The 21,320-nt window shown below is 62.2% G+C and overlaps 1 protein-coding gene across 2 annotated transcripts in view; it reads right to left on the bottom strand.

Annotated features, from left to right (window-relative positions):
* The window catches only part of VAV2 (vav guanine nucleotide exchange factor 2), a 192,584-nt gene that overhangs the window by 144,809 nt on the left and 26,455 nt on the right, over window positions 1-21,320 (bottom strand). For both annotated transcript variants that reach the window (XM_066255787.1, XM_066255788.1), the window contains exon 2: window positions 1,355-1,471. In XM_066255787.1, coding sequence (XP_066111884.1) covers window positions 1,355-1,471 — 117 coding nt within the window. The remainder of the gene's footprint in view (window positions 1-1,354; window positions 1,472-21,320) is intronic.

Raw genomic sequence — 21,320 nt, 5'->3', positions numbered from 1 at the left:
GGCGTGCGCTGCTCCCGGACGCAGACGGAAGAGAGGGCCCTGCCGGCCTTCCTCTGGGGTCACTGCTTCCGCCCGAGATGGAAGCGAAACTGAGCCGGGCTGACCGGGCGCAGAACTGACCTCTCAGCAGCTGCAAAGGCCAACACCAATTCCCCTCTGCCCTTCATGAACCACGCATCCAGAGGGCGTTTCCCCCAGCACCAGGTCCCCGATAAAGGCCCTCCCTTGGATAAATATCCCCCGATAGTTCCCATCAGCAGGTGGGGGCTTGCCCCTCAGGTCATCCAGGAAGAGGACATTCTGCTGAATCTGGGCCCGCTGCAGAGCGGAGGGCCAGCTCCCAGACAGAGCCTACAGAAGCTCCACAGGACTCGATCCAACAGGGCCCCGGGCAGCACCGAGCCAGCTCTGCACTCTGCCCCGCGGTCCCCGAGCCACCAAGGAACCACCAAGGAGCCACCAAGGAGCCACCAAGGAGCCATTGGGGCCCTGAACCCAGCGAGTTAAAAGAAGCGACCTTGGACCCGCCGTGCTCTCCGAGGGCACGTGGCACCCCGAACCCAGGCTCCCCGGGAAGCTGACGAGCCTCTGTCCCTGCCCAGCCTCAGGTACTCGTCACCTGTGCCCGCAGGGCTTCTCGGGACAGCTGCCAGGTGCACGTCCTGAGGACACAGAGAGACTCCCAGGGTGTCGGCCTGCCCTGGACCGAGGGGTTCGCCTCCGGGACCCCGGGGTTCAGGGTGCCGCCCCCTCCTGGCCTCACACCTGTCAGAACCTTGTCTCAGGGGTGTAACCACGACGGCCCCCTTCACAGAGACCGAGAGCACACGTGCATCACCTCGGCCGACACCCGCAGGAGCTGGCTCGGACACAGCCCTGCCTGCCTTGAAGAACTGGGGGTTCAGGGCAGGACGTGACCACGCCGGGCCTCCCGAGCTGGAAAGGCAGGGCCAGGGCTCCGTCCCCGGTTCTGTCCTCGTCCACACCCTGTTGTCCCTCCACCCTCCTGGATTCATGACACCTGGTTTCACGCCCGCGTGGGCTGGGGAGGAAGGGGCTGCCGTGCGCCCCCCCCTGTTAGCCACACCACCCCGCCTGCACCTGCCGGACAGGGGCCAGGCCTGGTCTGTGGATCGGGCCCACCTGCCGCTGAGCCGACCCCTCCGCCGCCACGCCCCTCCGCCGCCACGCCCCTCCGCCGCCACGCCCCTCCGCCGCCACGCCCCTCCGCCGCCACGCCCCTCCGCCGCCACGCCCCTCCGCCGCCACGCCCCTCCGCCGCCACGCCCCTCCGCCGCCACGCCCCTCCGCCGCCACGCCCCAGCGACTGAGACTGGAGTCAGAGGTCACTCACCTTCCCAAAGTCTCGGACATCAAAGAGGTCGAAGGGGTCAAACAGCTCGCTGTTTCTTAATCCAAACTTGTCGTGGCAAACTTTGAGGAAGGTGCGAATATTCTTCAGACACAGGAACTGGAGAAGAGAAGGGAGCGGCCGTTAAACCAGCGGAGCCTCACCCTAGTGACAACGGCAGCCAACAGCAGCGTCCGCATGCCCACACGGGCCGGCACATCCCGGCTCGAGAGGACGCGCCCGCCTCTGTCCCGCTGGCCCAGATATCACAGACGGCCCGGGCTCGCCTCAGCCATTCATGACCATGCGCCCTTTCCCTGTCCAAGGGGACCAAGCCCATTTTAACTCCGATGATCCTGATTGGGGAAAAAAAAAAAAAAAAAAAAGATTCCGGCCATGAGTGAGCAAGGACGGAGCGCACACACCACCTTCCTGGGCACAGATGGATGCCAGTGACTTCACAAGTGACAAAGCCAACAGCTGGGGGCCACCCCGACAAGAGCCTCGGGGGCTGGTGCCAGCACAAAGGCCAGACCTCTCAGGTCAACATCCAGGCATCTCCTCCACCGGGCACCCAACACCGGGGCTCTCAGCCGGCACCGGGCCCGGCAACGTGACACGGGCGGCAGTGGGGAGCAGCATGGCCGGCTTCCAGCCCCCCCCCCCCCCCCCCCCCGCGAGAAGGAGCTGGCGGAGAACTCACGGGGGCGGCAGGGGAGGCGGCCTGGAGCACAGAGTGTGGGGTCACCCGGCCCTGGGTCCAAAGCCCGTCCGCCGATTCTAACTTGCGGGGGACCAGGGGGCAGAGCCCTGGCTCCTGAGGCTGGGTTCCTAACACGAAGAGCCTCCCTGGGTTAATTTTGTACCCTGAGGGCACAGGGTGGGCATCTGGTAGGTGGCGGCCATCAGCCCACCCAGTCCAGAGTGGACACGGGTGTCCATGAGGCAAAGGCCGCAGGGCAACATGGGTTTCATCATCCCCACCGATAACCATTCACTAAGCGCCCACCGGCCCCATCTCGAGAGGGCCGCAGACGGCCTGGGCCTGCTCCTGCTCCCCGGGAATTCAGACGCGTGGGCAGAGGTGGAGGAAGGACGGGCCACGCATAAAACAAAGCCGTGCTGAGCACCCCCTCGGGGCCCTGACACCCCAGCCAGGCTCGCATCTCTGCCCACCGGCCCCTGGCGGGTGGTGCCCCTGCGCTGGAGGACCCTCAGCCTGGGGCCAGCCCTCCCGTCCTGCTGGGGCTGGTCACTGGTCGCCGAGGACACCGACTCACGTGTTCTGTTGTATATTTATATTATTATCTCTCTCTCTCTCTCTCTCTCTCTCTCGGTGTCTGTGTGAGCGGGAGGGGCTGCGTGTGTCGTTTCTCCTGAACGTGTGACAAAGCTGGAGACACGACCCGCTTTACCCCGAACACCCGAATCTTGAGTGTGCGTTTCCTGATAACACGAACCCCGCCCCTGCCACGATCACAGCACCCACCTCGAAGTCGGGAAGTTGACGAGGACCCCCCACCCACGGCGCCTCACCTGCTGAGGGCACGGCCCTTCCTGCCCTCCGTACCTGCAGGACAGCCACCACATCCTCCAAGCCCAGGACAGAAGCCCCGCCCAGAGCTCATCCTGGCCCACCCCCAACTGCAGCTCTCGTGGGGCCTCTCGTCTCCACAAACCTAGGACAGCAGTGCCGGGAGAACTTTCTGGAAGGATGGACACGTTCCGCGTACACCCACTGAGTGCTTTGCCACGTGGCCACTCCAACTGAAAAACTGCGTTTTCACCTTCATTTTATCCTAATTAGTTTATTTATTTATTTACTTTTTTTTTTTTTTTTGGTATTTTTCTGAAGCTGGAAACAGAGAGGCATGCACCCAACCGGGATCCACCTGGCACGCCCACCAGGGGGCGATGCTCTGCCCCTCCAGGGCATCGCTCTGCTGCAACCAGAGCCATTCTAGCGCCTGAGGCAGAGGCCACAGAGCCATCCCCAGCGCCCGGGCCAACTTTGCTCCAGTGGAGCCTTGGCTGCGGGAGGGGAAGAGAGAGACAGAGAGGAAGGAGAGGGGGAGGGGTGGAGAAGCAGATGGGCGCTTCTCCTGTGTGCCCTGGCCGGGAATCAAACCCGGGACTGCTGCACGCCAGGCCGACGCTCTACCGCTGAGCCAACTGGCCAGGGCCATCCTAATTAGTTTGAACTGAAGACCCACCCACGTGTGGATCTAACACATCCTCGTCTCTGTGGTCCAGGACCTGACATCTTTGAAGAACACAGACACAGAAGGACACACATGTAGACTGCACTTACAGGAGAGGCACCTAGCATAGGCCAATCCATCAAGACAGAAAGACAGTGGGGGCCCGGGGAGGGGCCGGGGAGCTCGTGTTGAATGGGCACAGACCTTCCGTTTGGGGCAGCTGAGAAAGTTCTGGAAATAACAATAAGACCGCTACATAACACTGTGAATGTTACTTTCATGCGTTGGTGTATATTTAAAATGGTTAAAATAGTAATAACACACATAGTTACACTGTATATATTATGCGGTGATAAAAAATAATAGTGAACACGGAGACACAGCCCCACAGGGAGGAGGCACTGTGACAGTGACAACGGGGACAGAGAACGCAAAGCATTGGTCCCAAGAGCCCAGAAAGGCCGAGGGGACCAGGGAACCGCCAGGGGCTGGAAGGGGCCTGAGACACCCTCTCCCTCAGAGCCCCCCAGGAAGGGCCAGTCCCGCCCACACCCTGACCTCAGGCGGTGGCCTCCAGCGCGTGACCCAACACAGCCCCCCGCCCCCGCCCCTGGTCTGAGTCCACGCCGGCCGGCACACCAAGGGGGTGGGGGCTCCGCCAGGCGACCCCTCACTCCTGCCTGTCTCGCCCCCGCCCCCCGCAGGACGCTGCAGCTGCCGGCCGGCCCGTCTCCACTATTTTTTGCACATCACTCATCTCTAATTTCCACGAAGCATTTATTTTAATTCCTCCTCGGCCTCCCATATTTAGAGTTAATTACACGGCGCCTCACCACAATCACAGCTGGCAAGGCCAGGTTTCCCTTCGGGGCTCGGCGTGGGGCACAGCGTCGGCCCGGCCCGGCCTGGCCTGGCCTCACCCCGACCGTGGCCACCCGGGCCCCCAACCTTCCAGAACCACCGCTGTCAGCTCCAAGCCAGCCTTTGGGGACGGGGACACGGAGGGTCCGGGGAGGAAAGAGCCGTGGGTGACGTCGGTTCCCCATCTCCCGTGTGCCGGGCGCTCGCTGCTGCTCCCCGAGAACGCACCCCGTTTACACGTCGGGACGCCCAGGCTCCCACTGGAAGCGGGCAGCGCTGAGATCTGACCCACGTCTGCTTTGGGTGGGGAAGGCCCCCCTGAGAGAGGGGTCTCCAAGGCGCACATGAGCCTCGGGTGCCCCTGTCCTGGCCAGCAGCATCCCTTCCACTCTCCGAACTGGCTGGTTTCCATGAAGAGTGAGATGGTCACTACCCATCCCCCTCACTGCACCATTAGGGAAACTGAGGCCTGGGGCTGGAGAAGGAGCAGAGAGCGAGGAAGGGCCAGGCCTGTGTCCAGACTCCTGGGTCTCTGTTTTCCACTAAGCGGAGACAGCGGGCAGCTGCTGTTTCTGGTGCTTGTGTCCCCTCCCTCCCCAGCACCCCTGGACCCAGGAGGACCTGTGGCCGGGGCCTGGCCAATCAGAGCCTCACGGTCCCTCCAGCCCAGCAGGGATGGGTTCAGATTCCGGGGGAGACTCCTGCAGGGGGAGCGAGAGAAAGCAGGTCCAAAACAGCCACAGGCACGTCTCGGCCACAGACGGAGTGAGGGGGGGGGGGGGGGCAGACACCGGCCAGGACGGAGTGGGGGGGCGGGGGGCAGACACCGGCCAGGACGGAGTGAGGGGGGCGGGGGGGGGGAGACACCGGCCAGGACGGAGTGGGGGGGGCAGGGGGGGGCAGACACCGGCCAGGACGGAGTGAGGGGGGCGGGGGGCAGACACCGGCCAGGACGGAGTGAGGGGGGCGGGGGGCAGACACCGGCCAGGACGGAGTGAGGGGGGCGGGGGGGAAGACACCGGCCAGGACGGAGTGGGGGGGCAGACACCGGCCAGGACGGAGTGGGGGGGCAGACACCGGCCAGGACAATGTCAGAAGCTGCTCGATTTTGTCCCGTGGCTTCAGGGACAAGTGGCGTTCTCCTCTTTCCTTGGCCGCAGGGCTCCCCACAAAGAGCAGCCACGGCTCCCCCAGCATCTTGAAGCCAGTGCTCGGTCTCAAAAGTCAGGCTAAGTGGCCACAATAAGCGTCTGTCCCCAGGAAACGGGCACCCTGACAAACAGCTCAGCACTGGGCCGGCCCCCGCTGTATTTGTTTAGGACACTCTGTGGGGCGTGGGCACCCCCCCCCCCGGCCCACCAGCCCCAGCACCAAACAATGCCCTGCTCAGGCCTGGCCGGGGCACCGGGGGACGGGGCAGCTGTGCTGGACACGTCAGTCCACTTGCTCGGCCCATCCATCCGCCTCCTCAGACCTCGTCAGGCTGAAATCAGATTAGTGTGAGGACACAGGCTCCGAGCCCGGCCGCCCATCTCCCCGGGCACTGCCCGCCAGCACGGCCCGCCCCGCTTGCTGCTCACTGTCACCTGTCAGCTAGCTGTCATGAGGCCCCCGCTCGAGGATCCTGGCCGCCCAGACGCAGAGCTGGGCCCTGAGTCCCAGCCAAAGGCCCCACTGTGGCCACTTCGTGGACAGCCTACTGATTGGGGAGAGACGGCCAGGACAGCTCCACCTCACCGAGCAGACCCGAGGCTGTGCCCCGCTGAGTGGGCAGCCTCCGGGCCACGCCGGCCCCTCCTTACCTCACACCGAGCTCGCTCCCTCCCCCGGGCAGACTGGACAGGGAACCAGGACGGCCGCCCCGCCCCAGAGCTCGCCTCCCCAACACCCGACGCACACAGGGCACCAGGGGCCATGCACGCTTCACCCCACGTGACCTCATGCACCCGCCTCAATGCGGAGAGATGGGTGCAAAAATGGGAAACTGAGGCACAGAGAGACAAAACCACTTGCATGAGTCCCATGGGGCGGGGCAGGTAGTCACAGCTCCACATTCCTGGCTGCCTGGGCCCCGCAGAGGGCATGGCCTGGCAGTGAGCGCCCTGGCCAGGCTGCCAGGCTGAGCCTGACCCAATTCAGTAGCCAACTCTCCTGTCTGTGCCTCAGTTTCCCTGTCTGTAACATGGGCAAGTAAAATAGTGCTCTCTAACCTCTAGGATGCTGGGCATTCCTGCTTTAAGAAGTGACAGCTGCCCTGGCCAGCTGGCTCAGCAGTAGAGCATCGGCCTGGCGTGTGGAGGTCCCAGGTTTGATTCCCAGCCAGGGCACACAGGAGAAGCGCCCATCTGCTTCTCCACCCCCTCCCCCTTTCCTTCCTCTCTGTCTCTCTCTTCCTCTCCCGCAGTGAGGCTCCATTGGAGCAAAGATGGCCCGGGTGCTGAGGATGGCTCTGTGGCCTCTGCCTCAGGTGCCAGAATGGCTCCGGGGTCAATGGAGCAACGCCCCAGATGGGCAGAGCATCACCCCCTGGAGGGCATGCCAGGTGGATCCCGGTCAGGCGCATGCGGGAGTCTGTCTGACTCCCTCCTCGCTTCTAACTTCAGAAAAATTCAAAAAAAAGTGACAGCTGACCCAGGGGCTATCTCCCTCAGGAGGTCCTGAAGTCCCTGTGCCCAGAGCTTCCCTGTGACATCCTGCCCTGGAAGAGCAGAGGCAGGCGGCTGTCTTACAGCCATCCAGGGCCCTGTGTTCCTCACTTGGGGCCAACATCCCCCTGGCCGTGGCTGGCTGGAGCTGAGGCACGCCCACACCCTGATGGACCTCGGCCCTCATTACCAGCCTAACCCCTTAAAGGTGCTACCCGGGCTGGGGCGAGATGCTGCAGGCCAACCAGAGGCCCCCACGAGATGCTCTGCCTGAGGTCAGACCAGTAAGAAAACAGAGCAACCAGCATGCTCGTCCCACTCCGCACAGCCACAGGAGAGACCCCTGGACCCCACAGCCCCGGGGCAGAGTGGGCACGGCACTGTCCCAGGCTTGGAGGGGACAGAAAATCTCTCAAAAACCTCTGCGTCTTGGCCCTGGCCGGTTGGCTCAGCGGTAGAGTGTTGGCCTAGCGTGCGGAGGACCCGGGTTCGATTCCCGGCCAGGGCACACAGGAGAAGCGCCCATTTGCTTCTCCACCCCTCCGCCGCGCTTTCCTCTCTGTCTCTCTCGTCCCTTCCCGCAGCCAAGGCTCCAATGGAGCAAAGATGGCCCGGGCGCTGGGGATGGCTCCTTGGCCTCTGCCCCAGGCGCTAGAGTGGCTCTGGTCGCAACATGGCGATGCCCAGGATGGGCAGAGCATCGCCCCCTGGTGGGCAGAGCATCGCCATGGTGGGCGTGCCGGGTGGATCCCGGTTGGGCGCATGCGGGAGTCTGTCTGACTGTCTCTCCCTGTTTCCAGCTTCAGAAAAATTAAAAAATTAAAAAAATTAAAAAATTAAAAAAAAAAAAACAAACAAAAAAAAAAAAAACACCTCTGCGTCTCTGAGAGAGGTGGGCATTTCCACATCTGAAGTTCGTGGTGCACAACAGAGACTCCAAAAGATGCCCATGACACGCCGAATTTTCTCGAACCATTTCAACTACCGGCGCTAACATTGCTTCGCGATGACAAGTCACATGCCATCTGGTGATGTGAACCCCCGAGGAAATTGGCTTAGCCTGTCAATCAATCACAGGCTCTGACTGGCAGCTGACCATGTCTTTCCTCAATAAAACTTTTTTTTAAAAATGGGGAAACAGACCTGTGGTGGCGCAGTGGGTAAAAGCGTCAACCTGGGACGCTGAGGTCACCGGTTCGAAACCCCAGGCTTGCCTTGTCAAGGCACATATGGGAGTTGATGCTTCCTGCCCCTCCCTATGTTCTTTCTATCTCTTTCCTCTCTCTGTATCTCCTCTCTCTAAAAAAAAAGACTGGGATGCGGAGGACCCAGGTTCGAGACCCCAAGCTCACCAGTTTGAGCATGGGCTCATTTGGTCTAAGCAAAGCTCACCAGCTTGGGCCCAAGGTCACTGGCTCGAGCAAGGGGTTACTCGGTCTGCTGTAGCCCCATGGTCAAAGCACATATGAGAAAGCAATAAATGAACAACTAAGGTGTCGCTTCTCATCTCCCTCCGTTCCTGTCTGTCTGTCCCTATCTATCCCTCTCTCTGACTCTGTCTCTGTAAAAAAAAAAAAAAAAAAAAAAAAAAGGGAAAACGTGGTAATTTCTCTTATTTTATTTATGCCACGATGATTCCCCAATGTCATTTAAAACATCTTCATTATTATTTAATAAGATGAAGCTTGCTGGAATAAATCTTTCAAACTTGGGACCCTTGGGGGGGGCAATACTACAGGTGGCCTTGAGGTGACAAGCTGGCCAGTGGTCCACAGGGCAGCAATGGAGACCGTCTCTGCCCCCTGCATCCCATCCCGGGTCCACTCCGGATAAGGACCCATCCCTGGGGCTCAATAGCTAATAAACGAATGAGTAAAAGAAGAAAGGGAGGAAGGACTGTCTATGAAGCTTCCTTAGCCAACTTCTCCGAAGTGGCCCCTGTGTCCCCCCCACCCCATGCCACGGTGATCCATGACGATTTTAGAGGCGCCAGGGTCCCCACGAATAGCTGCCGCTGCTTGAGTGACAACCCCTCACTTTCAGAAGCACCTCCCCCACAAACAAACCAACCAGCAGCAGGTGGAATCCGGTGTTCGGCCACAAACACCACCCCACGCCCGACCTCGGCCTTCCGTGCACCGGCCCCTTGGAAGTCACCCGCTCACCACGCCCAACGACTCCTGCGGGTCAGGTCATTTATCATCCATTCTACAGATGAGAAAACCGAGGCCCAGAGGCGGACACGTGGGCTGGGACCTCCGTGCTGGCCCCAGGTCACTGCCCCCAGCACGGAGCACGGCCACGAGACCCCCAGGGGAGGTGGACCCACAGGGCTCCCGCCCATCTGCGGCTCCAGCCGGGGGGAAAGCACCGGCCAGCTGGGGATTTATTTGAGGAGTGCTGGGGGATTCGATTACGTCTGGACAACTGGACAGGAATGCTTCCTCCATGCGGGCCGTTTCCCTGGCTGCGCACACCCTGGGAGACGAGAGCACCGTCGGGCGCCAGGCGGCTGACGGATGGACGGAGCCACCTCTGTGCAGGGCTCCCCTCTCCGGTCTCCCTCTGTGGCGGCCGTGGGGAGGGCAGGACGAGATTTCTTTGTCGTAGCGGGTCTTGGGGGGGGGTCTGCGCCCCGGAAACCGAGCAGGCCACATCGGGCGTGGCAGCACCGAGCCCACCGTGCGTCATTGGACTCTACCTGGCTCTCCCAAGGCGGCGAGAGTGTGCCACCCAGAAAGGACCACGTACGTCCGTCAGCGCCGTGCACCGTTTGGTGACGTTTCTGGCTCAGTCCACGATCACGCCGATGGGCGCAAACAGGCAGTATTCTCACTTTCTCAATGACAGACAGCCACTGGGCCGCCCGGAGACCCTGCCCTAAGCCATTCCCGGCCATAGTCCGGTTCATTCCTCTGAGACGATCACGTGTCACCACCCCACCCCCTGCCGTGTTACAGGTGGAAAGGGCTTGGGCACTGCCATGCGGACAGGTAGGGAGGGGAGGACCCAGCTCTAACCCAGGCGGTCTGGTCCCGTCCTCGTGGTCTTGGCCACTAAGCAAGGCACCTCCCGTGAGAGACCCCCAAAGCCATGGGCAGGGGAGGCCCCCTCTGGGGCCAACATCCACGGAGGCCAGGCCAAGCTGTAGGGTGTAAACAGAGCCTCCCAGGGTCTCCGCGGGCCGGAGGCTCTCTGCGTCTCTCCAATCCCAGCTTTCCTGTGAGGACAGCGTTCCCCAGTGAGGCTGTTTGCTGTCTCCTCCACCCCCCGGGGCACACACAGTCCCCCTGCCATCACAACCACCTGACTCAAAAGGTGCTCTGTGCTAAAGAGGGGGTCCCTCTGAGGCAGACAAGACCCAGCCTCAGCAAGCTTCCTGACCCCGGGCCCTGCCCCTGGACCCTCCTCCCACGAGGACGCCCTGACCCATTTCCAGAGCCCTCCTTCCTGACCCCGGGCCCTGCCCCTGGACCCTCCTCCCACGAGGACGCCCTGACCCATTTCCAGAGCCCTCCTTCCTGACCCCGAGCCCTGCCCCTGGACCCTCCATTTCCAGAGCCCTTCTTCCTGACCCTGAGCCCTGCCCCTGGACCCTCCTCCCACGAGGACGCCCTGACCCATTTCCAGAGCCCTCCTTCCTGACCCCGGGCCCTGCCCCTGGACCCTCCTCCCACGAGGACGCCCTGACCCATTTCCAGAGCCCTCCTTCCTGACCCCGAGCCCTGCCCCTGGACCCTCCTCCCACGAGGACGCCCTGACCCATTTCCAGAGCACTCCGGCCAGTTCCAGGAAAACCCAGCACGAGCCTCCGCCTGCCTTTCTTCCGGTCACTCCCTCTCCTGCTTCGGCCCCTGAGAAGGCAGCCGGGGCCTCCCGGACGCCGCAGACGCAGTGCTGACACCTGGCACCCTCCGGCTCTGATCACGCTGTCCCCGCGTCTGATCACGCTGTCCCCGCGTCCCCACGACAGCCCCCACCGGCGCCCCCAGCAGGTTCCCGCCCTCCCTCCACCGCGGCCTTCCACGGTGGTCTCAGACTCACGGACGGGGCCCTCTGCTCGCACGCTCCGGACAGCTGCCATCGTGAAACGGACAGGGGGCTTCCCGGTGACGATGGGGAAGGGGGCTCAGCAGAGCCAGGGAAGCGGGTTCTGAAGGGTTAGGAGGTCAAGCTCCCCAGCAGAAGGGAGGTACCCTGGCAGCCAGGCCGAGAGCCAGGGGCTGTGCCAAGCTGGTGACGGCTCCCAAACAGTTACCCCTCCTGATCTTAAAGGACTTTCCTTATCAACACTTGAGGGAAACGCACCAAGAAAAACAATTCTGGAAAAGTCCAGTTTGGAAGTTTAACGGGGGGGGGGGGGGGGGGGGGGGGCTTCGTTCTCAACTCTGCGACCCCGACCAATCCACAGTCAGCAGACACTTAATAGGCACCTAATGTGCGCCAGGCCCTGCCCGGGGTCCCAGGCTCAGAGGACACCCTGCAGGGTGAGGCGGGGACTCCTCTTGAGCCCACAGCTGTCCGAGGAAAGATGTCCTGTGATTTCCTCCACTCCCAGGATGGACACTGGTTCCCAGCAGCCCTCAGATGACCCACCGCTCCTCCGGCCCCGTGACCTGTTTGAGCCGGAGGAATCAAGAGTGGCCCCGTGTTATCAAGACTTCAAGGTCAAGGTCAAACCAAAGGTTTTCCTACAAAGCCGGCAGGAAATTGCTTTTCTGGCGTTTCTCTGAGTGGCCGTCTGCCCTAAGCCGGCTTCTCTGCACCACCAGAGGGTTCAAATCCCACTCCCCCGCTGTGTGAGTCCTCCGGGCAGGCGTGGCTCGGCGAGATCAGCTCTGTGGTGCCCAGCGCGCCCCTCCCCGCCCCACCGCTGCCCAAGCCAGGGTCACACACCCCTCTTCTCTCCTCTGCAGCCGGGGGCCAGACCTCTTACTTGCACCGGCCCCGAGCCGTCTGTGAAACGGCCTGTCCTCTCTGCCACATCTTCTTCCTTCTCGAAAGCGGCCTCGAGGTCACCATCAAAGCACCCCACACCCTTCCAAGCGCCTCTTCTCCGGGGCAACTTGGACGAGGCGCTTCCAAGAGCCCCGAGCAGAACACGCTCGGCCAGCCTCGCTTCTGTGCTGCCCGCCGAAACCGAAGCCAAGGGCATCGCTACCGGCCAGCACCAACCAGGCCACTGCCCTCTGGTCTCAGCGCGCGACTCCCGTTACCCGTCCCTCCGGCGCCCAATCTGTCGGAGGAAGAAATGTAACTGTGACACCAGATGAGGCCGACACTGAGGGGCCACGGCGGAGCAGTCTTCCCCGCGCTCGGAACCAGAGACAGACCCAGCCCCCTTCCCATTGTTCGGGCCGCCTTCACGCCCCGAACCCCTTGTGCCAGGACCACGGCACCCACCGCCCTCAGCAAAGTCTGTGGAATGAATAGATTAATGAATGAAGTGGGTTTTGATGAGAAACTGAGGCAAGAGCCCTGGTTTCTTCCACCTGCTGTCCCCAGCTCTGCACCATCCCGGCTGGGAGCCCTAGGACCCTGGACCAGGCACGCCGGGCCCTCAGCAAATGTGGTTTTTGACCACCAGGCCTGACCCAGGATTCACTGGCAGACAAGGGCCCCAAGGAGACTCCCAGCTTGTAGGAGGTCAGGAAGTGGCTGTGCTTGGCCCCAGACCCACCCCCTTGCCTGGCTCCAGCTTTGGACACGACACTCCCGGTATTGGGGGGGGGCCTCAGGCAGACTCAGCCAGCTTCCACACAGATACATGGGTTCAGATCCTGACCCTCCCCACCACACGCTCCCGGGGAAGCCTGCCCCTCGGGCCTCCAGCTCCAGAGTGACCACAGGTCTCAAACTCCCAGGCCTGCCTCCATGTCTCTACGGAAAGGTGCCCAACTTGAGCACCCCAAAATCAGGGAGCCCAAACAGGTCTGTGCTTGTTCACCCCCACGAAAGCCGCCCACAACTCACCTGCGGGCTGGAGCCAGCAGCTGCGGGCAGCTGAGACGCCCTTACCCCCAACAGCCCGACGGTGCCAGCAACAACCCAACACACCACAGGCGGAGGTTTTAGGTCTCATTGCCACGAACGCCCAGGGACCAGAAACAACACCCTTCTCCAGAGTGCGGGAAATGCCGCCGAAACTCACTCAGAGAGGTGGGGAGTCAGTCGCCCCATCCCCAGCCCCTGCTGGTTTCTGAGAAGGGGCGTGGGCCCCAGTGACTGCCAGCTTCCCCCCTCCCCAGCGACACACCTCAGCTGACACCTTGCATCCAGGTGTCCACGCGCAGGCCACCCGCTCAGTCAGCTGTCACCGTGCGGGGACAAGAGGTGGCTGCAGAACCAGCTGCCCAGGCCCAATGAGGAGCAGTGGCCACGCCCCATCCGAACCGGGAGAGGCACTTCCGGCTGCCCAGGCCCAATGAGGAGCAGTGGCCACGCCCCATCCGAACCGGGAGAGGCACTTCCGGCTGCCCCGCTCTGCAGGCACAAGGCGGTCTGTCCAAGAAGCATCCCCCCGCAGATGCTGGAAAGGGCCAGAAGTGCCCAAGGCAAGAGACCACCTAACAGGTGCTCAGGGAAATCTGAGCACCCACCGTATCTCCCCAGGTAGAAGACGCACCTTACTTTTTTTTTCTTTAATTTATTCATTTTTAGAGAGGAGAGAGACAGAGGAGAGAGAGACAGAGAGAGAGAAGGGGGGAGGAGCTGGAAGCATCAACTCCCATATGTGCCTTGACCAGGCAAGCCCAGGGTTTCGAACCGGTGACCTCAGCATTTCCAGGTCGACGCTTTATCCACTGCGCCACCACAGGTCAGGCGACGCACCTTACTTTGGGGGCCTGAAATTCGAAAAGAGATGTCTCACATAAAATGATTGAACTCAAGTTTTATTCATCATAAAATTCCTACAACTCCTCATCACCATCAATAGTCCCATCCATGAGCTTGTCCTCATCTGTGTCTGATGACGAATCACTGTCTTCATCTATCGCCTCGTCCTCAGTTCCATCTGTGGCATCTGAAATGCCACAACTGCTGGATGAGACACACCCAGTTTTTAGACCCCGCATTTTTCAGGAAAGGGTACGTCTTATACTCGGGAGATGCGGTCAATGTGGGCATCCCAGGAAGGCGGGGGGGGGTGCAAGTGGGTGTGCGGGTGTTGCGCCTTAGGTTGAACCGAGCTTCAAGTGCGAGGCACACGCATGTCTGCGGGTGGCCCAGGACCAGGACCAGGACCGAGAGGAGGGTTCTCCAGTCCAAGCAGGTGGCAGGCAAGACGCAAATGCGTTTTCCTGTTTCTCGCTGAACTTCACTTTCAATTACAGAGTGTGCGTCACGAATGCCAGCGTGACTCCCTGCGGAAAGAGGAAGGCGCTTCCTCCTGCTGCTGCCCCAGTGACACCCAACAGGACAAGGAGCCGCCAGGGCGCTCTGCCCAGCGGGGTGCAAAGGCCAGGCCGCCGCCCCGCTCTCTCTGCAGGGGGGACACAAGCTCTGGGGGCAGCAATGCCCAGGCTCTTCTCTGAACAGCTGTCCGCGGGGGTCTGCAGCCTGTCAGGAGGCCCCGCCCCTTCAGGGTCCCAGTCCAGTCAGATCGTCACTCATTCGTGTCCCAGATACCCTGGCAGCGTCACTGGCCTCCCAGGTCGCAGGGTCTCCACAGGGAACCACACCCCCCAGGAGGAGGCCGGTGAGGGTGCAGGTCCCGCACCAGGAGTCCCCCTCCGTCCTGCTGTCCACTCCTCGGGCCTACCCTGCAGAAGGGAAAGGGAAGCCCTTTAACTATTCCATCTCAGGTTTGGCTCCAGAAGTCACGACCCTCCCACTCCCGTGGGGACGAAACCTATTCCCACGTCTGTCCAATCGCTGCCTGTGCAGAGGCTCAGAGGCCAGCGTGGCTCCCGGCAGCCAGAGCGGCCTCTGCTCCCCAGCTGGGCAAAATGCACTAAAGGGTCTCTCTGGAACTGGGTTCCTGCCTCACTCGCCACGGCTGGCCACCGAGGACAGAGGGACACTGGAGGGGCACCGGAGCTCGGAGCACAGCTGGGTCACCCTGGATTGGCCACTGCCCCTCTCGGCACCTCAGTTTCCCCAACCCGGCGGACCCGAACGCAGTCCCTGGAGTTCCGAGCAGGCAGACCCCTCCCCACCTCCTGGGGGACAGCGGGGAGGGAGGGGCGTTCTGCGGCTTTGACACTGGTTTCCGGGAAAGAATCCCTCACACATGGGCAAGGGCAGCCCCTATCAAAAAGACAGTGACCAGTACCGCTGAGGATGTGGGGACATTGGACCCCTCGTGCGCGGCTGGTGGGAATGAAGAATGGTGCCGCCTCTGTGGAAGGCAGCGTGGCGGTTCCTCGGAAACGTTAGAAACAGAGCTGGCTGCCTCCCGAACCGGCCAAGTCCACTCCTGAGCACTGTCAACAAAAGGTCACTGCCACCCACCCAATGCCAACGGCGAGCCCCCGATCTGGCGTGCGGCAAAACGAGAAACTTTATTCAGATCAACAGCTTGCAAACCGAGGAAAACACATCCTGCTGAGGAAACTGAAAGTTCACCCCCCTCTCAAGACCAAGGGGAGGTCAGGTCACTTTACAGGGAGAAAAGTGCCCACCCTAGCCCCTGACTGGTCCATGTGTATGCAAATGAGGAATCCAAATCTGCACAGTCTGATTAGTCCAAATAGCACACTGCCCTGATTGGTCAGAACCCCTCATCCTGACTGGTCAGTAACGGGGGCCCCTCGCTCTGATTGGCAGTAAATATGCAAAGGAGGACACAGCTGCAGAGCTCCGGCAGCAGGTCTCAGCCCATTGGTCGAAAGGCGATACTAGCAGTTTCATTATAAGGATTTATTCAGAGGGCAGGAGGCAAGAGGTTCAGTCTGGGGCTTGTTCTCTGAAATGCAGAGTGAGGAGCCTCGGCAAACCACGGCCGGCCGCTAGACTCTGAGCCGGAACTTGGTCCCACAGGAGTCCTTATGGACAGATAATGGTCCTCCTCAGGGTCAACAGCAGCGTCTCAAAGAGACAGCTGCCTGGTGACACCCATGCCCACAGCAGTATGATTCACAGCTGCCAAAAAAAAAACAAACAGAAGCCACTCCTCCACCCAGAGATGAGGGATAAATGCAAGGGGCAAGGGGGGACCCCCGCACCACGGAATACTATCCGGCCGTACCAAGGAAGGAGGTCCGGCAGCTGCGGCACCTCGGATGAACCTCATATGAACAAAATTATATAGAGAAGGACCCATTCTGTATAATTTTGCTCACACGAGGTACTTGGTCAAATCCACAGAGACAGACAGTAGTGTGGTGGACAGCCGGCAGGGGCTAGGGGAGGGAATGGGAGTGACTGATTCATGGGGTGGGGAGTGGCGGGCAGTTTCCGTTTAGGAAGAGGACCAAGTCCCCGAGAGGATGGTGGTGGTGACGGCTGCAAGGCGGTGGCCTGAGTGCCTTCGATACCCAGCGAACTGTGTGCTCGTAAAAATGCTCAGCCTGACAAACGGTTCTGTTCTGTGATTCATCTTGGACCTCCCCTGCATTCATCCTCACCACACCCCTACTGGTGCAGGTCCAGGAAGGGTCTCTGGTTCTCTAAATAGGACCTCGGTGATGGGCTCAGTGGGCACGGAGTGTGTGTGTGGGGGGGGGGTGCAGTAGGGCCCCAAACAGGGATGACACGTGCCTGAGGGGGTACAGAGACTTGAGTGGTTTCATGTTTTTATTTTTTTTCCCAGCGAGTAGGAAATCAAAAGTGAACATCAACTGGAGAAGCTGCACTTTCTGGAAATTCCAGCAGAACCGGTGCCAGGCCCCAGGGCAGAACAGGAGGGGGACAGTGAGTGGGGGAGGGGGGAGAGGGAGAGGGAAGGGGAGAGGAGGGGAGGGGGAGCGAGCTCCATTGTTTGGAAGGCCAGCGGCAAGCAGGCAGCTGGGTTCTTTCCCCTGAACTACAGGTCAGGAATGTCCACAGCTGCACGCAGACTCACCCTCGGCCCCCACCTACCCGGGTGGAGCCAAGCGGGGGAGGCAGGCTGGGCCGGGGCCTGGGGACCCAGCCAGCCCAGGGGGAGAAGGGGGCAGGAAACGCCCCCAGTTGTTTTCGAACAGGGAAGCTGAGCACGGGCTGGTATTTCAGCCCAGGGAGCCTGGGCCTCACCTGCTCGGAGTACACAGGGAGGGCAGTCCTCACCCGGAACCACGGGGCTCACCTGCTCGGAGCACACAGGGAGGGCAGTCCTCACCCGGAACCACGGGACCACGGGGCTCACCTGCCCAGGGACACCCAGGGCGCCCAGGGACACCCGGGGGCAGCCAGGGCTCCGGCCGCAGCGGCCGTCCGGTTCTTCTCTTTCCGGAAGGCCTGGTCCCTCCGGTGCTCTCTGGGCTGGGACAACCATCACCACTTCACTAGGTGGGGAAACTGAGGACCAGACTGGCACTGAGGGTCCTCCCCCACCCCCGCTGCCAGCCCGCCTGCCCAGGACAGGACTCCGGAGATAAGACTTCTCTTGGCCTTTTCTCCTCAGGCAGAGAAAAACCTCTCAGATCAGGGAGAAAGGAGACTAAAATAAACAAACACCTCAGTGAGCTCGACCCTAAACCACCACGTACCACTCGGGGCGTTTTTCCTGTCCAGCTTCTTGACGCTGTGTGTTTATTTACAAAACTGACCGCTGGGCATGATGCACCATCATTTGGTTGGTAGCAGCAGAGGTGTGCCCATGCCCGGAACCGCCCTGCGGGCCATGGAGGGCTGGGTGCCTGGGAACCTCGCCCTGGCCTGGACCACATCCCTCACCTTATCCCCTCCCGATGGGCCTTTCACTAGGACATCGTGCATGACAGCCACTGGCTCTGTTCCAGGAAAGGCAGGTGTGGTGGCCACAATGGGGGGCGGGGGAGGGGGTTGCACACCTGATACAATGGCCACCATCCACAGAGCCTTCATTCAGCTCAGACAGGCTCCACCAAGCGGACACGGTGGAGCAAACAAGGACCTCAGAGAGGCCAGGGCACCCATCACCCACCGTCCTTCATTCATCCATTCATTCCTTCATCCCTCCCTCACCCGGCTGTTGGGCCCTACTTTGTGCCAGGGGGAGGAGGACACAGAGAAGGCAGCCCCAGGCCCTTGCCCACCCCCCACCCCCACAGAAGAGGCCCAGCCTGCAAGGTGCCTGCCTGCCCCGCCCTGCCCCCACAGAAGAGGCCGTTACAGGAGGGCTCCCAGGCCCAGCCTGCAAGGTGCCTGCCTGCCCTGCCCCACACAGAAGAGGCCGTTACAGGAGGGCTCCCAGGCCCAGCCTGCAAGGTGCCTGCCTGCCCTGCCCCACACAGAAGAGGGCTCCCAGGCCCAGCCTGCAAGGTGCCTGCCTGCCCCGCCCCGCCCCGCCCCACACAGACGAGGGCTCCCAGGCCCAGCCTGCAAGGTGCCTGCCCCGCCCCACCCCGCCCCACACAGTAGAGGCCGTTATAGGAGGATTCCCAGGCCCAACCTGCAAGGTGCCTGCCTGCCCCGCCCCACACAGAAGAGGGCTCCCAGGCCCAGCCTGCAAGGTGCCTGCCTGCCCCGCCCCGCCCCGCCCCGCCCCACACAGACGAGGGCTCCCAGGCCCAGCCTGCAAGGTGCCTGCCTGCCCCGCCCCACACAGAAGAGGGCTCCCAGGCCCAGCCTGCAAGGTGCCTGCCTGCCCCGCCCCGCCCCGCCCCGCCCCACACAGACGAGGGCTCCCAGGCCCAGCCTGCAAGGTGCCTGCCTGCCCCGCCCCGCCCCGCCCCGCCCCACACAGACGAGGGCTCCCAGGCCCAGCCTGCAAGGTGCCTGCCCCGCCCCACCCCGCCCCACACAGTAGAGGCCGTTATAGGAGGATTCCCAGGCCCAACCTGCAAGGTGCCTGCCTGCCCCGCCCCACACAGAAGAGGGCTCCCAGGCCCAGCCTGCAAGGTGCCTGCCTGCCCCGCCCCGCCCCGCCCCGCCCCACACAGACGAGGGCTCCCAGGCCCAGCCTGCCCCGCCCCGCCCCACACAGAAGAGGGCTCCCAGGCCCAGCCTGCAAGGTCCTGCCTGCCCCGCCCCGCCATGTTATTTTCGGGAGCAGGCTGGTCAGGGGAAGTGAGAGGGCAGCAGAGCGGGTCCAGGTGGTGAGAACCGGAGCAGGGGCTCCCCGGCTGCAGACCCAAGAGCCCGGGGAACGGAAACTGCGGGCGGAGCCTCCTCGGGATGGAGGGGAGATCGCTGTGGCAAACCCAGGGGTGCCACGGAGACCCCGCAGCGGGTGGGCCCTCGCTATGCAGACTGACCGCCCGGGCCCTGGGCCTGTCCCCTCGGGCAGCCCTGGTAGAGGCCAAAGGTGGAAACCGTTGGAGTCTAGACCCAGCATTTCCCCCACGCCCCCCCATGTGCCCCCTCTCTAACCTCCTGCCAACCTTCTCTGCCTCCCTGAAATGCAGCCTACTCCCTGAGCCCTCTCCACTCCTGGGGGCACCCACCTCTCCACCCCACCTCTCCACACACCCCCATCATCACACTGTGTCCTGGAGCTCAGCCATTCAGCGGGGCCTGAACCCTCAACCCCTCCCCACCAGGAGCCCAGAGCTAGGAGGTACCAAGTGCCCAGAGAACGTTGGGGACAGAAGAGAGAAGCTAAGACGCAGTGGGTTAAACTGTGACCACACCCTCACCCCCCAAAGAAATGGGTCACACTCCCAGAACTTCAGAACCTGACCTTATTTGAATAAAAAGTCTTTGCAGATGGAACTGAGATAAAGATCTGCCGATGAAATCACCCGGGGGTGAGGGTGGGCCCTAAACCAACAATCAGTGTCTCTTTCGTAGACAAAATAGGAGAGAAGCATGCTGAGGATGAGCCCACGCATGCAGGCTCGACAGCAGACCAGAGACTGGAGTGACACGGGCCACCAGCCAAGGAATGCTCAGGGCCCACCAGGAGCTGGAAGGCGCAAGAGAGTCCCTCCCCTAGAGCCTCTGGGGGAAGCAAGACCCGGCCATCGGACCTCGGGCCTCCAGACCTGCAAGAGAATAGATTCCTGGTGTGGCACTTGTTAGGGCCATTCCGGGACACGGGGACAGGCGGGGAGAGGACCTGATGTCCCGGCCCCTGGGCCCTCACCTGCAGACATTCCCGTGCAGGGTGACTACTGCCCGCTGCTTCGCTACCACAGGGAAGAATCCCACAGACCAGGGAGAGGGAGGTGGGTGCCCACGTGCTCTGGGGCCTCCCGGGGAGCTCAGATCCTGCCTGCCTGCTCAGGCCCCACATCCCTGCTGCGTGGGGAGCGCCGAGCTGAGAACGGTCTGGTCCCTGGGGAATTTCATCATCTCGCCCTCTTGAGTCTAAGTCATAAGGGACCGAAGACGTACTTCCCGGCCTCCCCTGGTCCCTGGAGAGGCCTCTGCCACTGGACCAAGGCCAAGGCGGGAGGCCAGGGGCCCCCTTGGGGCTGGGCGGGAGGCTCCCCCTGAGCTCTGGCCGGAGGAGCCCTCTACCTGGAGGATGGCTGGCTCCATGGCTCCACAGAGCTCTGCCCCACTCCAGCCTCCACGTCACAACAATTCCAATGACTTCCTCAAGCTGGGCACTGACCTGACAAAGGAAAGGGGAAGTCCAGGGCAGTGGTGCCCCCCACCCCACCCAGGGGCAGAGAAGGGCGGGGCCCAGATGAGGGCGGGGCTTCCTCTCAGCCCCGTGGGGAAGATCAGCCGGCCAGGCGTGTGGCAGCGTGTCCACTGATTCCATAGCACCCTCTGCTCAGCGACAGGGTCCCGGACCCAGGCATAGAGGGTCCCAGGTCCATGGAGAGGGGGTCCAGGACCCAGGGAGTCTGGAGGGTAGCTGGAACTCCCTGGGGAAGGCAGGCTCCTTGTCGGTGACACTGAGCAGAGCCCCACTATCCGTCCAGAAAATGAAACCCCCTGGGCCAGCCAGCACTGTCAGGCGGGGCCTGAGCCACAGCCCCAGCTGGCCCTGGAGGAGCAGAGGGGGGCAGCAGTCCCCGGGCTCCAAGGCTGACCACAGATGCCCACCAAGGGAGGCAGACGGGCAGAGCGTCCCCCACCATCGCCTGCGCCTGGCAGACATCACTAATCCACCTGGCCACCACCACAGCCAAGCCCATGTGCCCCTACCCATTCTCAAGGGTGCTGCTACCCAGGCAGGCTGGGCCGAGGGTCCCTGTGGCCGAGGAGCCCAGGGCAGCGAAGGGAAACGGCGCTTTAATGGAG

Source organism: Saccopteryx bilineata, chromosome 2, assembly GCF_036850765.1.
Source record: "Saccopteryx bilineata isolate mSacBil1 chromosome 2, mSacBil1_pri_phased_curated, whole genome shotgun sequence".
NCBI classification, from domain to species: Eukaryota; Metazoa; Chordata; class Mammalia; order Chiroptera; family Emballonuridae; genus Saccopteryx; species Saccopteryx bilineata.
Note: the sequence above shows the minus strand (reverse complement) of the source record. Positions and strands in the feature narration are given on the sequence as shown.